At 38.9% G+C, this 23,652-nt stretch overlaps 1 protein-coding gene and 1 long non-coding RNA gene across 2 annotated transcripts in view; one reads left to right on the forward strand and one right to left on the reverse strand.

Moving 5' to 3' along the window:
• VAV3 (vav guanine nucleotide exchange factor 3) overlaps nucleotides 1-23,652 on the reverse strand; it is a 335,055-nt gene that overhangs the window by 31,728 nt on the left and 279,675 nt on the right. The window contains 2 exon segments of the mRNA XM_006179926.3: nucleotides 3,030-3,064; nucleotides 8,289-8,354. Coding sequence (XP_006179988.1) covers nucleotides 3,030-3,064; nucleotides 8,289-8,354 — 101 coding nt within the window.
• Nucleotides 17,833-22,195, forward strand: LOC116665918. Its single transcript, XR_004322751.1, has 3 exons — nucleotides 17,833-18,036; nucleotides 19,151-19,355; nucleotides 21,771-22,195. It is a non-coding gene; the product is annotated as an uncharacterized LOC116665918 (long non-coding RNA).

Here is a 23,652-nt window from a genome sequence, read left to right on the forward strand (position 1 = left end):
AGCTCTGTCCTGGGCTCTGGGTAGCATTTTAATTTGGAAATGAGAAATTCTAGGAAATGTTTGTATTATTTCTTTGATAATCGCTGCTTTCAGTGTCTCCTGGAGTTCCTACCAACTGCAGGCTGGGTTTCTAGGGTCGATTGATTTTTCTCTCTCTTTTCTCTCATATAATCTCTTTGATTTTCTGGAGGATTTGCTCAATTTTACTTTCCAGTTCCTCTACTCAATATTTAATTTTAGAAGAGCTCTTGAATGTTCTCTGATTGTTCCTTTTATAAAACATCCAGCTCACTTCTCTGGATGTATTGTCATCTCTTGATTCTGAGAATGTAAGTTAAAGGCTTTAAAAACAAATCTTTTGCCCATTCTAATGTTTGTCTTTCTTCCAGGTTTCTTTTTTTCCCATTTTATCTGTTCTCTACTTCAAGGTTTTTCTCAAATGTCTGGTTACTCTTGGTTGTCTGCTCATATTTAAGAGGGAGGCATCCAAGAATGGGCTGGAAGCTCTGTGTGGGGACGGCAAGGTAAGCTCCTTGGGAACCTGATTGTTTGGCTAGAACCTGAGGGTGGGGCTGGATTTTAGGTTTTTAACTCTTGAGTCTATTCAGTTTCTTTAGAGAAAAGTCTTCCAGATTCCCGTCTGGACACAAGGAGAAGGGCAGCCCACGTGTGAGACCCAGCTGTCCCAGCACTGAAACGGGGCTAGTCCCGGAACAGGGCATCATCCCCCGTCTGTAGACTGACTTTCCTTAATTTGACCCCTCTGTTTGCAGTTTGGCATCTCCCCAGTCTCTCCTGGGCCTGCTCTTTCCAAGTCCAGGCCCTATATGGCTCAATTTCCCCACGTAATTTATCTTCTATCGCGTGTCTCCTGCAAGGGCAGGAAGAGGTAAGTTGCCTGACGACTCGAAGGATGAGGTAGGGCCCTTGGCATCTGTGTTCTTTCTGTCATATGGATTTTCAGACAGTTTCCCAGATTTAAGCCCCATGCCTCATCCCTGCCTTCATGCACCCCAAAACACAGCTAGATTGCTGAAGATAATACTGCTTGAATTCTGGTGTATTCCACGGTCTATATGACAGACAAAGTTTACCTTGTGGGAACAACTTGTTTGTAAATATGGAAAGAATGAATACACTGTACAGTTGGTGATATTCAACTTCTTTACAACTTGAGAACCACAGTGTCATCTTCTCTAAACAAACAGTTTAGTAATTCTAAAATTGAAGGTTCTATTTTCCAGTATAGTTGATCATTTTGTCCCAGCAGAAGGCATTTAATATGAAACTAACTGCTTAGTGTGAATAAATTGTCCAAACTGATTAAAAAAAAAGTAATTTAAAAATTCTACATTTTTATTTCTTCCTATTTTCAAGGGTCTTCCCTCATGTGAACATCTTCATTTTTTTTTTAATCATTAGGAACAAACTATTCTAAGTGGTTATATTTTCAATAGAATTTTACAAACTGGAACAAAAGAACATTTTAAAACAAAGGAATAAAAGGCTAATCTCTTGTGCCCCCAGATGGTTCCCAGGTAACTCATCAGTTTACTTCATAAAATCCATGTAGTCTGTGGCATGACTATCTCTAAAAATCATTATTTTTGTAACTACTCTGCCTTCTATGAAAAATACTAAAAGAAAAGAGAAATCTTTACATGCGCAGGATCTCACCAGTTCTTGATATTTTTTCAGTTTGATCATCAATGCTATCAGCTCTATTCAAATTTAATTTCTTTCAGGATTACAGTCTTTAATTCCATGAAAACTAAGACCTTGAATCTGTCTTAAACCAACTAAACAAATAGCAAAGATTTCTAGGTCCATCACAAACCTGCTTCAATTTCTTCAGCAAGCTCAGTGCTGAAGGCCAGGAAGGGATGTCAGAGAAAGGAGACCATGGCTGCAGAAGGCAGGTGTGCCGGGAGGGGGCGGAGGGGAGGAATCCCGTACTTGGGACAATGTCTTCGTACAGCAACCTGGCACTTCCCATGCTTTGTTTATGTAACCAAATAATCAGAATATTTTAACAGTATCAGACAACGCAGGTGCTATCTACACTTGCAAACTGAACTAGCACTGTTTTATGCTCAGAATCTCATTTATATACATATCCTGATATCTAATTTGTATGTATATATTTCAATATCAAAATGAAAACAGATGCAGTCATCTTTTAAGAGAAGCCAAATTCAAAATTCAGCAAACATAAAAGTAAACATACTTATGATTTGTACTTTGACAGGTGGTGGAAATGGAATAACTTGGAATCCTGGCTCTATCTACCACTGACTAGTTGCTTGGCCTTAATCGTTGTTTCCTCATCTGTAAAATTAATAATAACCTTCCTCATAAAGATACCGGAAAGACAAAATGAAATAAAACGTGTAAGTACCCAGTATATGTTGGTTGTTATCAGACGATGATTGTAACTATCCTAGATTCTAAATAGATTTTTTTCCAGTTGAAGATCTCACTTCCTCTTAAACTCATAATGTCTAAAAAATAATAATCATTATCTACTTTGCTTCCTTGGTTCTGCAAGTGCTAATGCCAGCCTCCAAGTGGTAAGTGAGCTCCACACAGACCTCAAACTTCAGATGTGGCTACATCTTGCTCCTACCATATTGTGTGTTGTAAACTCTATTTTTAGGCTCTACTATCCTTTCTGGGCTAATTTTTAGTTTCAAACAATGGAATTATACTTTTTTCCTCTGCTTCATGAAATCGATTCTCCTAAAATACTATATATTTGCGCACATCCCATCCCCCTCTGTGGCTGTTACAAACTTTGAATTTACAGTCAGGTACATGCACTTGTATACACACACACACACACCACTCTGATAAAGATATGGAAAGGTCAGCAATACATAAATTCATTATGGTGTTTTGTTGCATCTGAAAACACCTTTTAGCCAGGACAAATGGAAATGGAACGCTGTTTACTATTCCCACGTCTGAGGCGTCGTCGAGCTAAGGGTATGATATTTCAACTTAGCTACATAAACATTTTTAATACTTACCAGGGTTGGCAAGAATAATCTACTGGTTTGGGCACCTAGGATATAAAAAGGCAAAAATAGATTGTTTACTTAAAGGAAGCTTTTAGAAATCAATCATTAATTCAGTTCAGCTGACTCAGCTTTATAAAACCCCCAGGAGCGCAGTCCTACAACGAACAATCCATTGGCAATGTTACACACAGTGAATCATGGTGTATGTCCGGTACGTAGAAAATAATTCACATTACTTTAATTCATTCTTTCTACTGCCACTGTACCTCTAAAGGAAGAGATAACAGGAAAAATATGAATTGGAATCTTTTGGTATTTATTACCAAGGCAGTTTAATTCTATCATAGCAAATTAAAATGAAAATGTTAAGAAAACCAAATAGCACTCTGCTTTCCTAAGACATTGGAAAAACAGGCAAAATAAACAATATCCGCTGGAAATAGACTCTTATTTTGTAACACACGTTTTAAACGCTGCTTTTGAAGTCTTGGTACCAACTGGAAAACCTTTTATTTACGAAAAAGCCATGGGATATATTTTTCTTTTTTCACCTATGGAGCTTTTGCAAAAGAGAAAACCATAGCAATTTCTACACAAAGAAAGAAAAAGAAAACTTCTAGTTGCTGATTACAACTAGAAAATGAACAAAGCCAAAGAAGGCATACTAATATTCATAAAAGAACAAAATGCATGCTGTGCAAAGGGGGACGAAGTTTATAAATCCCTAAGAAAAGACTGAGAGTAGAGATAGTTTGTCTTGTGGGTAGAAAATTTTTTTGTATCCCCTGAGTCTGATGTATATATTCCTTGGTATTCCTGAGGCTTTTTATGTTGGTTAATTAAAAACGCCATTACTCTCATTTGTAACTGAGATCTGGTCAAAGTGACTCTCTCTCTAGCATGTCCATTTTCATCATGGGCTGTCACTATTTTGACCTTCCAGGTGAAGAGTTACGTATAAAAAATTACCTTCTTGGTCAGAACATCTCTAAAGTTCTTAATATTTAAATACTTTATCCCATAGATCACATTTTAAAGTTTACCACCACGTAGAATCCTGATACACAGCTTATAATACCGAATTTTGAACCTATTCAAATCCTGCAAATACTTTGTTATACCACCTTGTTTTCACAAGTAGAAATCAATCTTCAACAGCTTCCCTTTCGTGGGGGAGGGCAAGAGCTCAGTGGCAGAGCACACGCTTAGCATGCAGGGCCTGGATTCCACCCCCATTACCTCCATTTAAAAAAAAAAAGTTCCCTTTTGATGAGACATACGTAGCCTCTGAAATCTGATGGGAAAAAATATTTCCTCCTTCCCTCTCCCTCTCTGTATTCTTCAAATGTATGCTTATTCCTAAACCAATCTCTCTCTCCCTGGTAAAGAGCTTCAACATTCACTGGCTGTAGATTTTCTAGGCAGGGAAAGACCCACATGAATGAAGGGCAACGTAGCATTCTAAAGCAGAACAGATCTGAAGCCGTCCCATCCTGGTATGTCCTGCTGGAGCCGCCTCTCCGCCCGGGGGGTGTACCCCGCTGTGTGAAGAGCTAGGACTCCCATAACTAAGGTAGGAGCTCTGTCCTTTTCCATCTGGCATGAGCCCCTCCCTCCTTTTCTTTTCTGTGTACTCTGGGCCCTTGTCTGAATGGGCATTTCATATGAAAGGCCACAGACGATTTTCTTCTGGATACTCTCATCCTTGAGCATATTTTCAGCTTTGACCATTTTCCTCTGGTGCCTTTTTCAGCCTTTATCATAGGCTGTTTACCATTAAATGGCTGCTATGGATACCGAGTTTTAAAGAACATGTTAGTGGGAACATAGCATACATGTAAAATAATGCAAGATACATGCGTCTTCCTAAAGTACATCTTATAAAAACCAGATGAGACAGTTAAGTGAACTTTGTGTTTGTTAGGCTAGAAAGTCATTATTTCATCCTTACTGAGGAAACATGAATTTTTAAGTTGACAGTAATTTTCTTTAAAAGCTTTGCACATTGTATTCTTATTGCTTCAAATACTGAAGTTTCACTGTATAGAATTTCCATTTGGTTCCTTTTTATAGATCCTGTTTCTCTGCTGAGGTTTCCTACCCATTCATCATGAACATACAGTTGACCCTTGAACAACATGGGCTTGAACTGCGTGGCTCCACTTACACGTGGATTTTTTTTCAGTAGTACATACTACAACACTGTATGATCTGCGTTTGGTTGACTCTGTGGGTGTGCAACTGCGGATGTGGAGGGCTACAGATGGATATAGGTGGATTTTCCTCAAGCAGGCAGTTACCTTGGTTGAATCCCAACTACAAACTCTTGTCTTCCCTTACCCAGTTGCGGTTAAGAGGCAACTGAATTCTCAGTTCAGTTCTTTTAGCTTACACTGAGCTGCTTGGAGTCTGTACCACTGAGACAGAGCCTGGGGCAACATTTTACACAGAATTTGAGGGTCTCCCATCCTGACTCCTTCCTTTCTTAGCTCTCCTATTTCCCTTTCCAGCTTGTATTTGCTTCAAACTCCATATTCTGCCTCTTCAAGCCAGAAACACTGTGAGATTTCTATCTGAATTGGGTGTAAGTAGCCATAAAACCAGGAACATCGCCTAGTGTCACCACCCTCTGAGTGTAACCTCCTCTTAGCCAGAACCTTCAGACATTTTTGTAAAAAAATTTTTATCCAGAGTTTGTAGTTATTTTCTATAGGAGGATTGGTTCAATAGGAGATATTTGACTATTACCGCTTCCATTATTGCTGCTGTTAGCTATGCATCTCTCATCAACGCCGTATAGGTAATCTGTAGTTGGTTTTAATATTTTCTCTTTGTCTTCAATGGTCTGCAGTTTCACTAAATGTGGCCAGGTACTGAACTTTATACATTCGTTTTATTGTAAATTCTCAGCCATTTATTTGAACAATGCTTTCCCACAATTATCTATATTCTCTCCTTCAATAAGACGTATTTGAAATTGATCACTCCATTCTGTTACATTTTCTTCCTCCTAATCTCTCTGGACTGTTCACTGAGAAATTTCTTTAGATTTTTCTTCCAGTTTTCTATACAACTGTGTCTAATAATGTTTCCACTTAAATTACTGTATCTAATTCTTTTTGAATATGCCCAGTTTGGAGAGTGACTTGTTTTCCTCTTAGACTTTTATTTCTTCAATCATATTAAATATAAAATTTTGAACCTGATAAATCCACTATCTGCTGTCCTTGTGGGTCTAATTCTGCATTTTGGTTCTGCTAATCTTTGGTTAAGGTAGTTTGTTTCTTCATAAAATTTAGTGATTCCAAATTGTGAATTTTATAATCCCTGAGACTTTATCTGTAGAAATCCTTTGAGACTCCAATCTAGAGAGAATTTGTACTTGTATTGGGGATGCAATGTGGAATCATTCTACACTATATTTCTAGTTTAGAATTACTTAGGTCACAGATCTGGTCTGACTTTCAACCCCACACATGGATGGTTTTTGGATCTAAAGATTTCTTAGGGGAGAGACACTGCTGTTCTTTTTCCAACCCAGATCCAAGACAAAGATAAGCATATCTTCTGTTTTCTTCTTGCTCCCCTACTGAGGGCTCTGGGATCCACAGAGAGATACCCTAATTTGCACTGTGCTGTGGCTCCAGGCTTTGTCTCCAGTTACCATAGTGCTGGAAGGGAGTGGTCTCTTATGTTCCTTCACCTCCTTCCACTTACCTTCACCTAACCTGACCTACAAACCAACAAACGGATCTATAATTTCATTAAGCAGTGCAATTTTAGTAGCTATTCATTAACTTTAAGCTATAAAACAATCATATTTAGTTGGCAGACCTACTCATACTTATGTGTTCCTCAACAACTCTTTGTCAGCTGAAAATTCAGAACCTGTTTCTCTTTCTAGTAACTAACTAGGTCACCAATACCATCCAATATGAGTCTATAAGCTGATTTAATTAGTAGCTGGCATTGTTAGTTACCTACAATCAGGGACTTTCGTTTGCTTTTTCACCCCTTTGTTCATTCATGTAAAGTTTACTAAATACCTACTATGTGCCAGCCTAGTCCTAAAATAAAACTTCAAATGTCATTTTATGCCTTATTCAAGGCTTGGTACATAAAATGCATAAAAGTTTTGATTTTATGTCTTTTAGGTTCCCAAACATCTTAATTCCCTGCTACCTGCCTACATAAAACATTACTTCTTTAAGCACAGGAAGCCTGAAGCTTGTTCATATAAATGACAGAATAGAGAAGCAAAAATGGCTTTGTAGCCACTTAAGAGTGCTATCAGTTTTTTTTAAAGACTATTATGTAAGGTAACAAATACGTGGCATTAGATCACAGAAACAATAGACATAGAGTAAACCTTTTTTGGATTCCCTTTGCTTTTGAAATTAAGCTTGAATGAGTGGAGTGAATTACTCTACAGACCACACCTGAGGTCAAGGATGACAGACATTCCCACTTACAATATTAAAAGGAATGTTCAGTTTAGAAATCTAGGAAGGACTGAAATATAGCAAGCAAGACAATTCAAACTATTAACTCCATTATGTTAGTAAAAGAATCTCATGTACTTAGAATTAAGAACTTAAAAAGCTTCGTAGAAAAATCCACCCTAAACACCAAATTATGATAAAATGCCACCCTAAACAGAAATTTATAAATTTCATAAAGCACCAGAGTACATTTTGTTACATTCATCCGTAATATTTGAGCATTCACTCTTCTTTTATCTGCCTAATGTGTTTGATGTTTTCAGAAAATGTCATTATGATGCTAAAGCATAGAAAAATGTACTAAGAGATTTGATTGAAGCATCTGTGGACTTGCATGCTTTCTAGCATGCTTTCAAACACTGGTTGGAGTGTAAGCTCTCTGTAGCTCAAAGTAACCAGAAATACATTAGACCCTACCACTCTCACCTCAGGGGGGAAGAGGGAAGTTTGTACATCTGATCAGTAGCCTTAGTTTATTCCTTCTAAAACTTTGTAGAATTTACAAAATTAAATTGTTTTACAAATTTAAATTTCCCTCTTGCATATATTCCCTTAATGTTTAATAATATTTTCTGACAATGGTGTATCATAATGATTTTGTAATTTTAACGACATTGGCCATACATTTAAACATGAAATAATATGGTCCCCAGAAAATATTAATACAATTAACGAGGGACCAAACCAGTATCCTTTGTACATTCTCGCACAATTACAGCATCAAAAAACAAAACAAAGTAGGAAAAAGTAAAATACTCGTACTTACACAGGGGCAAGGCTTCACAGCATCACTCGGAAAAAATCCAACCTCTCCAGATGCTAAATTTCTACCCTAAATTAGAGGGGGGGAAAAGCCAGTGTTGAGAACACATTTACCACAAATGATCACCCCATAATGGTCTATACATGGTGGTGCTACTCAGGTTCCTCAGAACTACTTCCACTTGGAATCCAGTCCTAAGTGTTAACGTACTGTGGCTTAGGGAGGGAAGCATAAGCAGAGGTTTTAAAACTGTTACTTACACATAGCTTCAGATCACAATAATAAAGTGAGAATTCAAGTTCAACTCTCCAGTCTACCACTCAGTTTTGTTAACTGCACATCCCTCAATTCCATATAGAGATAACAGCATTCTGTCTTTCAATTTTATCATCATTCATACAAGTAGATCACATCGGTTTTGTGCAAGCCCAGAACTGATTAGGAATTTGATTTAAATGGTTACTACTAGTACCCCTAACAGAACTCATGAGAACGTTCCTCCAGCAGGACGAGACATTTCAAGACAGGTGGCAGTGGAACACAGCGTGATACGACATTTTAGCTGATGCTCAGATTCAGGAGAAAAAAAACTGGATAATGACTAAAGGAAAACGACATCTTGTCGGAGGAAAGGCTTTTAACTCAAAATGGCATTGTAAATGAGGAGAGGAGGAGGAAATTAATGGTAAGAAAACCTAAGCACAAAATGGACCAAAAAATACTTAAATTTATTCTCAGAGACCTTTAGTCAGGTTCCTCTTTAAACCAAGCTCATGACACAATTGTTTCCCTTTTCCAGAAAGATGAACTATACTCAAAACATACCACAACAATCAGAACATGTAATTAAAAAGCCCTTTTGAGATTATTTCTCCTTGTTCAAAAACTGGGCTTGAAATACCATATAATATCATTTATATGTGGAATCTAAAAAGACAAACAAACTTATTTACAAAACAGAAACAGACTCTCAGACAGAGAAAACAAACTTATGGTCACAAGGGAGGGAAAAGGGTGGGAAGGGATAAGTTGGGAGTTCGAGAGTTGCAGATACTAATATATATAAACTAGATAAACAAGTCCATACTCTATAGCACAGGGAACTATATTCAATATCTGGTAGCAACTTATGGTGAAAAAGAATATGAAAACAAATATATGTATATTCATGTGACTGAAGCATTATGCTGTACACCAGAAACTGACACAAAATTGTAAAATTGACTATACTTCAATTAAAAAAAATATATATATATAGAAAAAAATTGCTTGCTTCTTGGTACCTCAGATAAGTAAGTCACATTATAATTGGCTCCTACAGGCTCTAAAATTTTTAACAAAGAAGAGTAACAACAACAAAAAGAATCAGAAAACGTCTCCCTCTTGAAGCAGTTACCCCTTTGTTCTCAGAGATCTGGGCTATGAGTTTGTGGAGAAAATTTTTAAAAAATGGGAATCCAGAATTAAAGACTGATGAGGATGAAGAGAAGGAAAAAGGGAAGATGGGGGAAGGGAGAATGGGAAAGGGAGGGGCAGTGGAGCAGAAAAGGTGGCAGAGTCAGAGGTGAGAGGAAAAGAGGAGGAAAGGGCGGGGTCAGAGTCGGATCCAGGGAGATCAGTTCAGTAACAAAGCAAGGAGAAGATACTAATTTTGGCAAGAACTGAGCGGAATATTCACTCATTTATCCAACAAATACAGTAGTGTTAATTTAGACACTGAAAAAAAACGCAAACATTTATAAAAACAGTTCTTGTTTCCCCCTACATTTTCACAAGTTTTGTATGCATATAATACAAAGCAGAAAGGCCTAAATACTGTTAGAGCGGTACAGAAGAGAGGCTGTGGAAATTAGGAAGTATTGGGGGTTTGCCGGAAGGCTACATGGAAGAGGGGAGCACGTGAATGTAAAATGTGCTGAGTTTTAACAGAGATGGCGATGTGTTGTCCATTATTAGACCCCATTTAAAGGGAACTATTTGCTACAGGTGACATTTCACTACGGTGTTTGGGACTTGCCTGTGGATTAGATATGGGAAGAGAAGTCTATGAAAGTTAAAGAATGGGGGAAAAGTCAAGGATGGAGGTGATTGCAAAATCTGTCCAAAGATAACAAACTTAGACGACAATCATACAGAGGGGAAATTTGAAATCGTACGAGCAACACTGTCATGGGAGAACATGCAGTGAGGAGACAATAAACAACTTACAGAAGTTAGTGTAACTAGAAGGCAGGAGGGCACCACCAGGAGGAGGAGACTCAGGCTAGTGTGTGATGGCAGCACAGTAACTCTGAGGGTTGGATGAAGTGCTGAAGAGTTTCCTTCATTCAACTACTTACCGAGTGCTTTATGGTGCTTTATTTTAAGCATGGCACTGAGATACAAATAAACAAATGTAGTATTTGGGGACTATATGACTAGTAGACCTTTATATATAAATATGTAATACTGCAATGCTACCTGAGTACAAAATATAAGGGGGCAGTGAGAAGCATATACTGATGGGGGCTCAGAAGAGAAGACGATAAGGGTGATTGTTTTAAAAAAGCAAAATAAAGCCTCTGAGAGTGTGTTAAAGGAGCTAAGTCTGTTTTTTCAGGGGAAAGGCCTAAGCAAGAGCTTTATAATGGTTTTTTAAAACTGTACTGGAAATAAAAGGAATCCAAATTGGAAGAGAAGAGGTAAAATTGTCACTATATGGGGATGACATGATGCTATATATCAAAAACCCTAAAAGCGCCACACAAAAACTACTAGAGCTAATAAAAGAATTCGGCAAGGTAGCAGGATACAAGATTAACATACAAAAATCAGTTGCATTTTTTTACACTCAAATTGAATTTGCAGGAAAAGAAAGTAAAGAAACAATCCCTTTTAAAATTGCATCCAAAATAATAAAATACTTAGGAATTTATCTGACCAAGAAGGCGAAACACTTTTACATGGAGAACAACAAAATGTTGGTTAAGGAAATTAAAGATGATTTAAAGAAATGGAAAGATATCCCATGTTCTTGGATTGGAAGAATCAACATTGTTAAAATGGCCCTACCACCCAAGGCAATATAGAGTTTTAATGCAATCCCTATCAAATTACCCATGACATTTTTCACAGAACTAGAATAAACAATCCTAAAATTTATATGGAATCACAAAAGACCCAGAATTGCCAAAGAAATACTGAAGAAAAAGAACAAAGCTGGAGAAATAACCTCCCACACTTCAGACAATACTACAGAGCTACAGTAATCAAAACAGTGTAGTATTGACATAAAAACAGACATATGGATCAATGGAACAGAATACAGAGCCCAGCAATCAACCCACAAACCTATGGTCAATTAATCTTCGATAAAGGAGGCAAGAATATACAAGGGAGAAAAGACAGTCTCTTTAGCAAGTGGTATTGGGAAAACTGGACAGCAGCATGTAAATCAATGAAGTTAGAATACTCCCTCACTCTATACACAAAAATAAACTCAAAATAGCTTAAAGAATTAAATATAAGACAAGACACGATAAACCTCCTAGAAGAAAACATTCTCTGACATAAATCTTAGCAATGTTCTCATAGGGCAGTCTACTCAGACAATAGGAATAAGAGCAAAAATAAACAACTGAGACCTAATTAAATGTATAAGCTTTTGCAGAGCTGGGGAAACCATAGGCAAAACAAAAGACAACCTATGGAATGAGAGAAAATATTTGCAAAAGATGAGACTGACAAGGGCTTCATTTCCAGAAGCTGTATAAACAAGTTGTATAAACAACTCATACAACTTAACAAAACAAACACCACAATCCAATGTCAGGCAGAAGACCTAAACAAGCACTTCTCCAATGAAGACATACAAATGTCCTATAGGCACAGGAAAAAATGCTCAATATCCCTAATTATCAGAGAAATGCAAATCAAAACTATCACCTCACACCCGTCAGAATGGCCATCATTCAAAAGTCCACAAGCAATAAATGCTGGAGAAGATGTGGAGACAAGGGAACCCTCCTACACTGCTGGTGGGAATGTAGTTTGGTGCAGCCATTATGGAAACAGTATGGAGATTCCTCAAAAAACTAAAAATAGGCTTACCATATGATCCAGCAGTCCCATTCCTGGACATATATCTGGAGGGAACCTTAATTCAAAGAGACATGTACCCCAGTGTTCACAGCAGCACTATTTACAATAGCCGAGACATGGAAGCAACCTAAATGTCCATTGACAGGTGACTGGAAGAAGATGTGGTATATTTATACAATGGAATATTACTCAGCCATAAAAAAGAATAAAATAATGCCATTTGCAGCAACATGGATAGGCCTAGAGATCGTCATTCTAAGTAAAGTAAGCCAGAAAGAGAAAGAAATATACCATATGATATCACTCATATCTGGAATCTAAAAAAAAGAAAGGACAAGGACACTATGAACTCATCTACAAAACAGACTAGCAGACATAGTAAACAATCTTAAGGTTACTGGGGAAGGGGGGGTGGGAAAGGATAAATTTGGGAGTTTGAGATTTACAAATAGCCACTATATATAAAAATAGATTAAAAGTTTCTGCTGTATAGCACAGGGAACTATGTTCAGTATCTTGTAATAACCTTTAATGAAAAAGAATATGAAAACAAACATACGTACGCATATGCATGACTGGGACATTGTACTGTACACCAGAAATGGACACACTGTAACTGAAGGTACTTCAATTAAAAAAAAAAACTGTTTTGGAAGATGTATCAACAAATTGGAAAATGATGGCTGTTATATGAATGGTAAACTGTCACCTCCTGTTTGTCATCCAAAAATCAGAAAAAGAATAAAAGGTCTTATCCTATGGAATGCAGAGTTCAGGGGAAGGAGTGATGCTCTGTGACAGTGTGTGTCAGCCACTGTAACAGCGCCTATTTCCCCAGAACAAAGGTGCTGCAGGCCCCCTCCTACAGGCCGATACTTCACTCCTCCGCCAAACTCGGGTCACACATTACTGCCTCTACCATCTCTTCTGGAAAATACTCCTCAGTCTGCAGATCCAGACTTAATCGCACCCTGTGTTCCACTGCCCCTTCACATACTGTTAGTTCATGTGCCACGTGAGGTGATTACGTGGTCTCCTGCAGGACTAGACTGTGAATTATCTGAGACCTGGGACAGCGTCTTCATCACTTTTTATAACAGAATGTCATATGCATAGCAAGCACTTAATGTTTGTTATCTGAGGCATTTCTCAATCTGATAGTCCCATGTCAAGGAGCAGTGTGACCTTAAATTCTTCTTCATTGAAAAGAATAAAACATGTCACACTTTGTCTTTACACAGACAAGTGCTGAGAAGCATTAGGCTGCCATTTCTGTATGAAATTATTCTTAGAATGCCTCTGCTGGCCCCACCCCTGGCGTTTGTACAAGGAGTGCACGTTGGGGAATGCCGCGCACCGCAGACAGCAAGTGAGGCCATGAGGAACAGGAGAGCGGGAGACACCTGAACAGGTTATATAATTTCTGGAGGCATATGGACTGGCCCACCTGTTTTCTTTCTAGAACTGAGGGTTCCACCTAAAAGGCATGGATGGGAACTGAAAACTATTCGAGAAAATTGATGAAGGGGCCATAGTTGTATAAGAAATATCCTAAAACTAGGATAAATATAAAATTTTCCGTCCAAAGCAGGATCTTTAGAGAGTAATGGGGTAGTGATTAATAACTACACCAGGACAAAGGGTATAAATCGGGACTGTTATGGGTAAATCAGAACACATGGTTACTGTATCAAAAACCATTTTGTTCTTTCTCACTGCATTTCAAGAACATTATTGGAGGTCTCCCAGGAGAAAGAATCTTTCACTAAGCAGACTACCAAGGTCATTCTGAATTGTTTTTTCCTTAATGGAATGCCCTAGCAGTGCTGGTTACATTTCCTCAATGGTCACAGGCGTCCCTTAGGTGACAAACAGGTGAGAGAGAATTTAACATCTCTTAACAGACGAAGAAAGTTACATTCCCTCACTAATTTCTATGAGATGTCAGTTTTAGCCACAGGAGATAATATGTGCTGTATTTAATGATTTTCCACTTACTAAGGGAATAGCCATCCTACATTTGGAAGATTAAAAAACAAAGTAGTGTGTAGGTGGGGTGTCTTTGGTTCCCTGGTGGTTGTGTGGGGGACGTCCACTGATAATTCATTAACACGAATGGGCGGAGCAGCTGTCAATCCCCTACGCATGGATGGAAGTGTAGATTGCAGCTATGAAATAAACCATTTTCAAAGCCAGTGATTTTGTGCACTTTATGTGATGATCTATTTGTGAAATTTTTACTAACCTTGATAAGAAACATGTAGCTGAATTTCCTCCTCCTTCACTTTCCTGTGTAGGCATTTTGTTCCGGGTCAGGTAATCAACTTGTCATTCCTTTCACGCCTATTATTACAGGTGCCAGAGACCAGAAGTCTTCTTTGAGTTACCCTCCAGTCTCATATTTGTTGTTGTGAGTCCCTTAACACTTTCAAGGTCAACTGGAAAACACTCCTCTCTTATAGTTAAGTGTCATCTGATGTACCAAACACTGCTATGTTTATATGCATTTATTCTGCAGGGCATTCTCTACATTATGTGATGGGACTTTCATAAATCTAACAGTACAGGTTGGGTCATTCTTATGAAAATATTCTGTTTGGAAAGTACCTGAGAAATAGGTTATGAGCTATGATATACCTCTAATATTCATATAATATTCATTAAATATATTGGAGTAGACACAAAGCAACATAATATTAAATTATAATTCATAAAATAATGCCTTTTTTTTCCTGAAAAGAAAATTGCTTCCTGTAGAAAAATGGATCAAACTAAAATTATTGACAGTGATCTCTGAAATTCCTGAACATCAAACGTAAATGCGTATTCACACATTTATTTCTAACTGATCTTAGGTTATAACCATTTTTCATTTTTCTTCAATAAGAATCCACAGTGAATCATAATGAATTTAAATTTGCTGGTAGAAATGATATGTACAATGTACCTATGTGGAGAGAAACATTAACGTGTGCTAGGGTGGCAGAGTTAAAACTGCATTTTTAAACTCATAGACAAAGATGGCTTAAAATGACAGAGAATATCCTCCAGAAGTCTTAATCGTAAATTGCTTGGCTCCTAACTTTGCAAGAAGGAGAAAGAATTGCTTTAAAAAAATAATACAGTGTCTTTTCCCTGTGGCTCATTTATCCCCTTAATACCACCTGGACTGGAGCTTTCATGCACTCCTGGAAGAGCACTGAACAATCTGAAACAGATGTGGGAAGCTGAATGTAAAAGGGACAGATTAATGGTTATTTATGAAAGATGGGGAATTCTCCCAAGTTACAATGCCTAAACACTTTAAATGTATGCATGATGGTGCTATGGAGATTACGAAGCAATTTATCACACATGGGTAACAGCCAGAGCAACTGTCACCCTGGCCAGTCACTCTCTCATTGTCAGAAATACAGTCTGGGGTAGGGGTAGGGGTCCGGGAGAGACATAGAAGGGTGGCCGTGAATTATGGGAATACAGGTGAATACACAAATTAGTATATTGACTGGATAGACAGATAGCTTTTAGCTAGCACGATTCTGGAATTGTTCTGACAGGCTTTGCGAGTACACGTAATGGAACCAAAGGACCGGGAAAGGAGAGAAGACCATGACAAAGAACTTGTCTGAAACCGGGCTTTGTAAGGAGCTCTGTGATCATAGCTGCAGCCACATTGGAACCAGTGTCATCAGTTAGACAGGTATCTATCAGTGCTAGTCCCTGGGAGCAGAGAAAGGCAGTACCATACAGCAGGAAGCGGCATCTAAAGAGCTCGTTCTATTCCCAGCTCTGCTATAGAACCTGTGCAACCAGAGGCACGGTGCAGTAGTAAAACAAGGATGATGACAAGATCCACCACACACGCCTCGCCAGGGTGGTACAAGGATGAAAGAACTAGCGTGCGTGGAAGCACTTGGTAAATGCTAAAAAAAAATCCCTATTTTCTATTTTTTCCACAAAATTGCTTTTCATTTAATCTCAATATTTTTTACTTCTAAATTTTCATTTTCTAGTTGGCCTATTCACATGCTATTAAAATAGAAATGCTTAGTCCTGTGGTTAATCCCACCGATGTTTATGCCAGCTTGCTAAGCCACAAGTTAACAGATTCTCACAAGTTTCACCTGAACAGGAAATAATTACATTCCACTCAGACCATTTCTGTGTCTCAAATGTCCTAATGCTTCCTTGCAAGTACACATGTTTTTCCTTTGTTAATTGCTCCTTATATGATTAAGAAACACATTTTTTCCACCAGCAAACACCTTGAAAATTTGCCAAGCGTGATTGCATGTGGCTATACTGAATGCTCATGACAATGAATTCCAAGATCTTTATGCACATACACAGAAGAACCAAACCATAAACCATGTGCTTTTACCATTTCTTAGTCAAAAGAGAACAAGACCTTTGACTTTTGGCCAATGGATAAACAGTAAACATGAGGTTTTTCAAAAGACTGTATGAAATTCACATTCCTGGCATTGTCCATCTGTACGTAAGTAGCTGTCATAGGCTTAGAATTCTCAATAGCTCTAAAAAAACCAGCATGCATCTTGGTCTAGGATCTTTGAAATTAAATTTATCTTCAATGTGTAAGGGTTTATAACTGCATCAAATCATCAAAATATTTGACAAAGGCCCCCATTATATATGATAGCTTTTCCAGTGCACACACTATTATGTTTACGATATCTCTGAAATTTTGGCAGACAAAAGTACCAACCCCCCCACCCCTCCAAAAAGAGAAAAAAGTTGTGAAATGTACACTAAAAAAAAAAACCCACTTAAGAGCTGTAAGCTGTATTTCTACACTTACTAAGATGTGAGATGAATATAGCAACATAATGAGACTTCGCAGAATATTTTTCTTGTTATTCAAAAGATGTGCTCTGTGAGGCTCCTGGATTTCTCCAGCGGGGAAGGGAGCTTTCTAGTTATGGGTGTCTGGGGGCTTCTTCTCCTAAGTCTCACTGGGTAAGACACTGTACACACTGTAACCCTGAATCGAAACCTTACAACTTCCAAATAAGTGGAAAATAAATTCAGCAAGCAAAACCTAGTCTGATGGAGGCAGGCCAAATCCTAAGTGATTACTCAATTCAAAACCCAGAAAGAAGAATATTTCTACCACATCTTGGAAGAAATCCTATTTGGAGAGAGGCTATGTAGCTCCCCCCCTACTCCCCCCTGCCCTGTCCCCCGCAAATAACTCAGGATTAGCAAAGGTCCAAATCATAGAAATTTGTTTTTCTAATCCTGGTGGACAACTGATGAATATTTTCCTATCCTTGGTGATTTTAATTTTAGGCAATCACAAAGGAAGTGTTCTGAGGAACAGCACTATACAGGTCACATGCTCGTGGCAGCATTAGGTATTTTTGAAGAATTTACTTAGAACAGAATTAGAACTTCAATGAAAAATGTCCTGGCTTCTTAACAGGTACACTGTGCTAGGTACTAGGAGATTAGAAATGCATAACATGGCTACTGTCTTCAAGGACCCCACTCAGACCATGTCCTTCCCTTAACCAGCTTTTGCTTTGGTTATCTTCATAGATTTTTCACAACATTTTGGATCAGAAAAGAAAAAGCAAACCTACGAGGTAATCACTTGTTGTGCATAGAGAATCAGGAGCCCCGTGTTCTCTTCCTGGCTTCCAGATCCCGAGTAAGTCATTCAGCCTCTCTTGGCTTCCGTGTTCTCATCTGTGAAATGGCAGGGTTTGACCTGAGGATTTCTGGGGTCTCTTTTACTACCAAAGTTCTTTGTTTATACGAGCACTCTTCCCAAGTCCCTACAGTTCTCTGCTCAGTTACTATTACCAAGGAATAGGCAACTCACAGATTCTTAATCAGCGCTACTCTGTGTCAGTCACTTCACCCGGTTGTTCTTATTTACAGACGTTAAGGACAGTTCGGGTCCTTAACGGCTTCCACTCCAGCTCCGGGTGAAGCCCTCCACCTCCCTGGGTACCTAGGATTGACTTGTTAGGAATGACGTTCCTTCACTAATTCCTCAGGAACTCAGGTTACCATGAATAATTAAAATTCAGTATGTGTCACAATTTGATAAATTATTTGGCCCAAAGCCTTAAGGGCATGCCTAGGGGCACACTCTATTGAAACCACTCATGGTATCAAATCAATTATACATTGGTGGCCCACTGAAGGTGTTCCATGATTGACACAAACTTTTAGTAATTATGACAGAACATAGCTTATATGGTGATAAAGTACTGGAAGAAAAAGGACCATAGCTGAATTCCTCAGAACTTTTTCCTTAATACTGTCACTCTCTACTGGGAAAAGAAGAGAGGAAGTTCTAGACAGCTGTGTCCTCACGTAGGTGTGTTATAAACCTACATTTTGCCCTGTACAAACACAGGAAAGGTACCAGTAAGAACTGTTACCCAAAAATGCCCATCTTAAGAGTTAACAATTAGGACCTCACCCACTTTGTCAGGAGGTGTGCCGGTTCCCACAGTACACTCTGCACTTAGAAACATTCCTGCAAACTCAGGTTATGATCTATTCAATCAGAGCCAGTTGGCAGCCATCCAGGGAAAACGTTTCTTCCAGGCCTTTACTAATGTCTATTATCTTCTATAATCATCTCTCCTGGGCCTCCTTTGTTCTATTACAGTCATGCTCTGCCTTTTTCTCCTTTCCTGTAATTAGGGACCCCGATTTAACTCAATATTTTGAGGTAAACACCTGTCAGAATAAAGGACTCATAATTACAGGACACACTTGTACCACATCAGCCTCTCCTCTCTTCACAGAGCTTCGTGTCCCCAACGTCCACAGTTTTCAATCCTGCCTTGGCTTCTCCTGATTTTACACAAGGGATGGGCAGGTGGTGAGACGCAGTACAGACGCAAAGCAAGGTCACCTGAGGAGCATCCTGGAAAGTCCAGGACGGCTCAAAAGCTGTCACGGCCACGGTGAAAACCAAGTTTGGGATTTCACAGACACGCCCTGGAGCAGGTATCTGAAGCGGGGAAAACACAGTCCCCAGAGACGTTTACTCTTGGGTTTACAACCCCGAAGCCATGAGTCTCTGGTTATCAGGAACCAGTTTTCTTAACAAAGGAGATCTGCTGCTTTTAAAAATATTTCTTTTGTGTTCTGTTTGCCTCTGACTGTGATGCAGTCTGACACTTGAATTTTTAGATCAGGAGAAAGAAATACATAGTTTTAGAAAATTCTATTATAGTTAACATTCTTCTGTGGTCTAGATGGAATTAGGAAAGTCCCCTCCTAACATAGGGAAATGACTGGACAACTAACGTTACAGACAGAGGTGCTGAAAAACCCGCCAACACCACTCCATTCACCTCCCTCCTTACACCTCAGAGGGTCAGGTCTGGGGTACAGGACAGACGGCTTAAGCACAAAAAGTCAACAGTTCCCAGACCAGAGGCCACGGGCAAGCACACGGTTCCCTAGGCAATGTCTGCCGTCTGAAATTCCTGCCTCTCCATTTCCTTCCCACCCTCCTCCTTCATTCTCCTTGAGCAGCTAAAACCTTCCTGGTCCAAACCTGCTGTGAAGAAAGGGCTCATGAATTTACCCTGTTTACATCAAACATCCCCTTCAGAATTTATCATTTGTGCTTTTATGTCTACTTATGAAGTAAAACGTTTAATATCTAATGAAAGAAATTTCAAGAATTGGGTATCAGAACTGGGAGAGCAGAGCGGTCTTCTAGGAGCCCGTGTGTGTTAGTAGGACTCTTAAAACTTTACCTTCCCCATATTTAATAGGAAAAGTTTTTAAAGAAACCAAACCAATCATCCATTTTCCCACTTTGGGAAAATGAAGCATATCTTTCAAAATCATTAACCATCATACAGAAATATGCTTTTTCTCCTTTTCAATTTTCTTTCAAGTTTACTCCCTATGATTTTTACAACACCCTTGTGAGTCATTTAAGTATTAAAATCCCCATTTTATAAAGACTTTGAGGACACAAGGTTAAATAGCTTTAAGACTAGTCTGCGATAATAAAGGTACATTTAAATCTCACAAGATGGATGAATACTTCAATGGTCTTTCAAATAACAGCATAAAGCGTAATTTGAGTTAATAAACAATGGATCTGAAAACCTGTAAATAACATATATTTTATGGAAATTGGAGCTCTGAAGTTGGCACTAGAGAGGAAAGCCATGGTTCTTATCTTTTTGGAGGGAAGGCTGAATACACAGTTAGGTACAGTATGATGATTATGACAGAAGCCTGTTGGATTCAGAGAAGGTGACCCCCTCCTTGCTTGATGCTAAAGAAGGATTTATCAAAGAGAATGGGGGTACAGGGGAAATTTCAGGCAGAAGGTAAAATATGTCAGTGACTAAAGGTTTGAGAAAACATATCTCCTATGAAAAGGATCTCCCCAATTGAACCCTTCATTTCTTCTTTGCCAAGTTAAAAAGAGGAAAATGCCTCTGTGGAAAAAAAAAAATCGCTTGACGGTTGCTTGTTTGAACAGTAAATACAGCAGTCACATGGGACGCAAAAGTTCTGGACAAGGTACACTGACACAACGGTCAGCTGGCTGCACTCACTACCCCTGTGTCCTGAGGGCTCCGGTGGTGGCAAAGGGTGGCCTGTGGCCAAGTCCAGAGCCACCTCCCAAAGCCCCTCCAGCGGGACTCCGTAAGGGTTGGAATTGGTTCCCTCCTCCTGAGAATCTCCCTAAGCTCAACTTATTTCCTGGCTTTATATTCTTTCCTTTGAGGCAAAGAGTTGAAAAAAAAAAAAGTAAAAAGCAAAAATTTCTACATAAAGCAATATTTCGTTTCTTGATTGTTCTACCAAAACAGGACTAAACTGCCTTTAAGGATGTGTTTTCCTTAAAGATGTTAAAAATCACCAATGCCTCTCCTAAAACAAAGGCAGGCTGGCCTAACATATAGGACTAAAGTAGAAGACCAGAAGTCCGGAAGACAACATAACTTTAATTCTGCAAATTCCATCCTATAGATGGATGATAAATTTGGCCCTTTAAAACCATGGTTCTAAGAGGGGGAGGGTATAGCTCAAACGGTAGAGCACATACTGAGCATGCATGAGGTCCTGGGTTCAATCCCCAGCACCTCCTCTAAAAATAAATAAACAAATAGACCTAATTACCTCCCCGTACAAAAATAAATAAATAAAATTTAAAGCCTCAGTTCTAATTTACCTTCTTTATGGAGATTTCTGTGAATTAATCAGAATGTGTGTAAAAACATTTTCACTCCTTACAACAAAGACCATGTAGGCGCATGCTTTGTCAGTGTGAAGTATCACAACCATTTTCTAGGTTATTTAACAAAATTTCATTGTAGATAAAAATATGTATTTTTGGCACACTGATTACAGTACTACTGCTTATAATTGCCTTTTGGTTCCAATTAGCTTACAGAATTCTCCCAGTGGAACATTCGGGTATTCATCAATGACAACGAAGCAAAGAAAACCCCATGATACAGGCCACAGGATCCTCACTGTTTCAGAAGCTTTAGTCTAAGAAAAAAGCACCTATAAAGCTCCACTGTAAGAGAAACCGCAGACGGTATCACTGTAACAGAAGCCGCAGACGGCAGGGCGGGACTTGACAGCTGCCCGTTTCTCTCTTGCCCTCTCCCCCTCTCTGATAAGTATAATCTGTATCTTTTCTGGGAAAACAGTTCCTAACACGTGTTCTTATTAGAGCCACCTCCCCCGGCCCCTCTTTCAGCAAGAAGGATGTTCCCTTTAGTTCCTGAGCCCTTATTATCGCATGTTGCAACAGGGACTTAAAGGCAACGAGTTTATCATCAGTCCCGTGGCGGGATTGGGACTGTTCTACACGCCGCCCCCAGGAAAAACGCCGCCCTACACCTGCACTCGGAAAGGTCCCCTCGGTGGCCAGTGTCCTAGTTTACATTCATTTCACTTGAAGACAGTTTTACAGAACTTTCCAGGAAAGAAAAGAAAAAAAGCTGTGAAAATGAATCCCTTCAATGCAAAGACTGAACAGAGAACATTCTTACACTCATTGTTTGAAAGAAGTTCTAATGAAAATGCAGATAGTCCAGCCACTTCCACAGCATTAGAAATTACTGTTGTTACAATAATAACCCAGAGTAGACTAATAGCTCTTCAAAGAAATAAAGCTCCTGACAGCCAGTGGAGGATAATTTGTATTCTGTGGACACAGAGCATGTAGAAAACATGACAGTCTACAATAAAACCCCACTTTCTACACTAATGAGTGAAGTAACTCACTTGAAGAAAACAGAGAAAATAGTTTAGTTTAGAAAGCATAATTTTTAAAAAAATTTCTAAATAAGCCAAAGTACTTAACTAGTACAGAAGACATTTCTGGAATTTAAATGCAAAGCCACTGTAACCTCCCAGTAACTATTCTGGATTAATTACCTGCAAGGTTAAGTCTCGATATATTTGTAACAAGATGATTTACAAAAACCTTTAATAAAAAACTTACAATGGAAACCAGCGCTAAGCTTATTCTGAGTTTTGATCATTCCTTAAATCACTAAGGCCACGAGGTTGGAAACTAGTTGTCTTGTTTGTGACCCTCCCCATATGAAACACTGTCAGACACGTAGAAAGCAATTTATTAGTATCTGGATGGATGAATTGGTGGATCATTCATCCGTGACTGGATGAATAAATAGGAGCTGCTGTTTGATGAGCACTGTGCTAGAACTCTTTCATATTTATTCTGTTACATTTTACAGATGAGAAAACTGAGGCCCACAGAGTAAGAAATCGATAAAGGCTACCCTGCCAAAGATGGCAGAGTCAGTAACTAGTCCTCAGCAAAATGAGCTACACTTCCTAAATTCTAGCACAGGAAAGAAAAACAACTTGCTTCTCTGGTACTAATTTTGTACAATCTCAAATGAGACTGAACCTACCGGGTAGAGAACAAAGGGAGGTGCTTGAAAACTATCTTCTCAGAAGCAATCAAAAAAGGAAAACTCGCCAGTGCACGGATCACATCCCTGAGGATGCAGACCATAAAGCACTTGCCATCTTTGAATATGCAAATCAGCAAACGGATGTACACGGTCCACTGTAAACACACCTGCAGGCTCACGTGACTTCAGAGGCTCAAACCAGCAACGTTCTCCACACATTTAGACCCAACAAGGAGGAAGGAGTTATGTTCAGAAATTTAAAAACCATGTGACTCTAGATCAGGCCATTGAGTAGGTGCACATTCAGGCCGGTTTCCTAAAGCACCTTCCGCACGTACAGCCTGTAAAACAAAAGCTGCTTTTTCATCATG

This window comes from Camelus ferus, chromosome 9 (genome assembly GCF_009834535.1).
Source record: "Camelus ferus isolate YT-003-E chromosome 9, BCGSAC_Cfer_1.0, whole genome shotgun sequence".
Classification (NCBI taxonomy): domain Eukaryota; kingdom Metazoa; phylum Chordata; class Mammalia; order Artiodactyla; family Camelidae; genus Camelus; species Camelus ferus.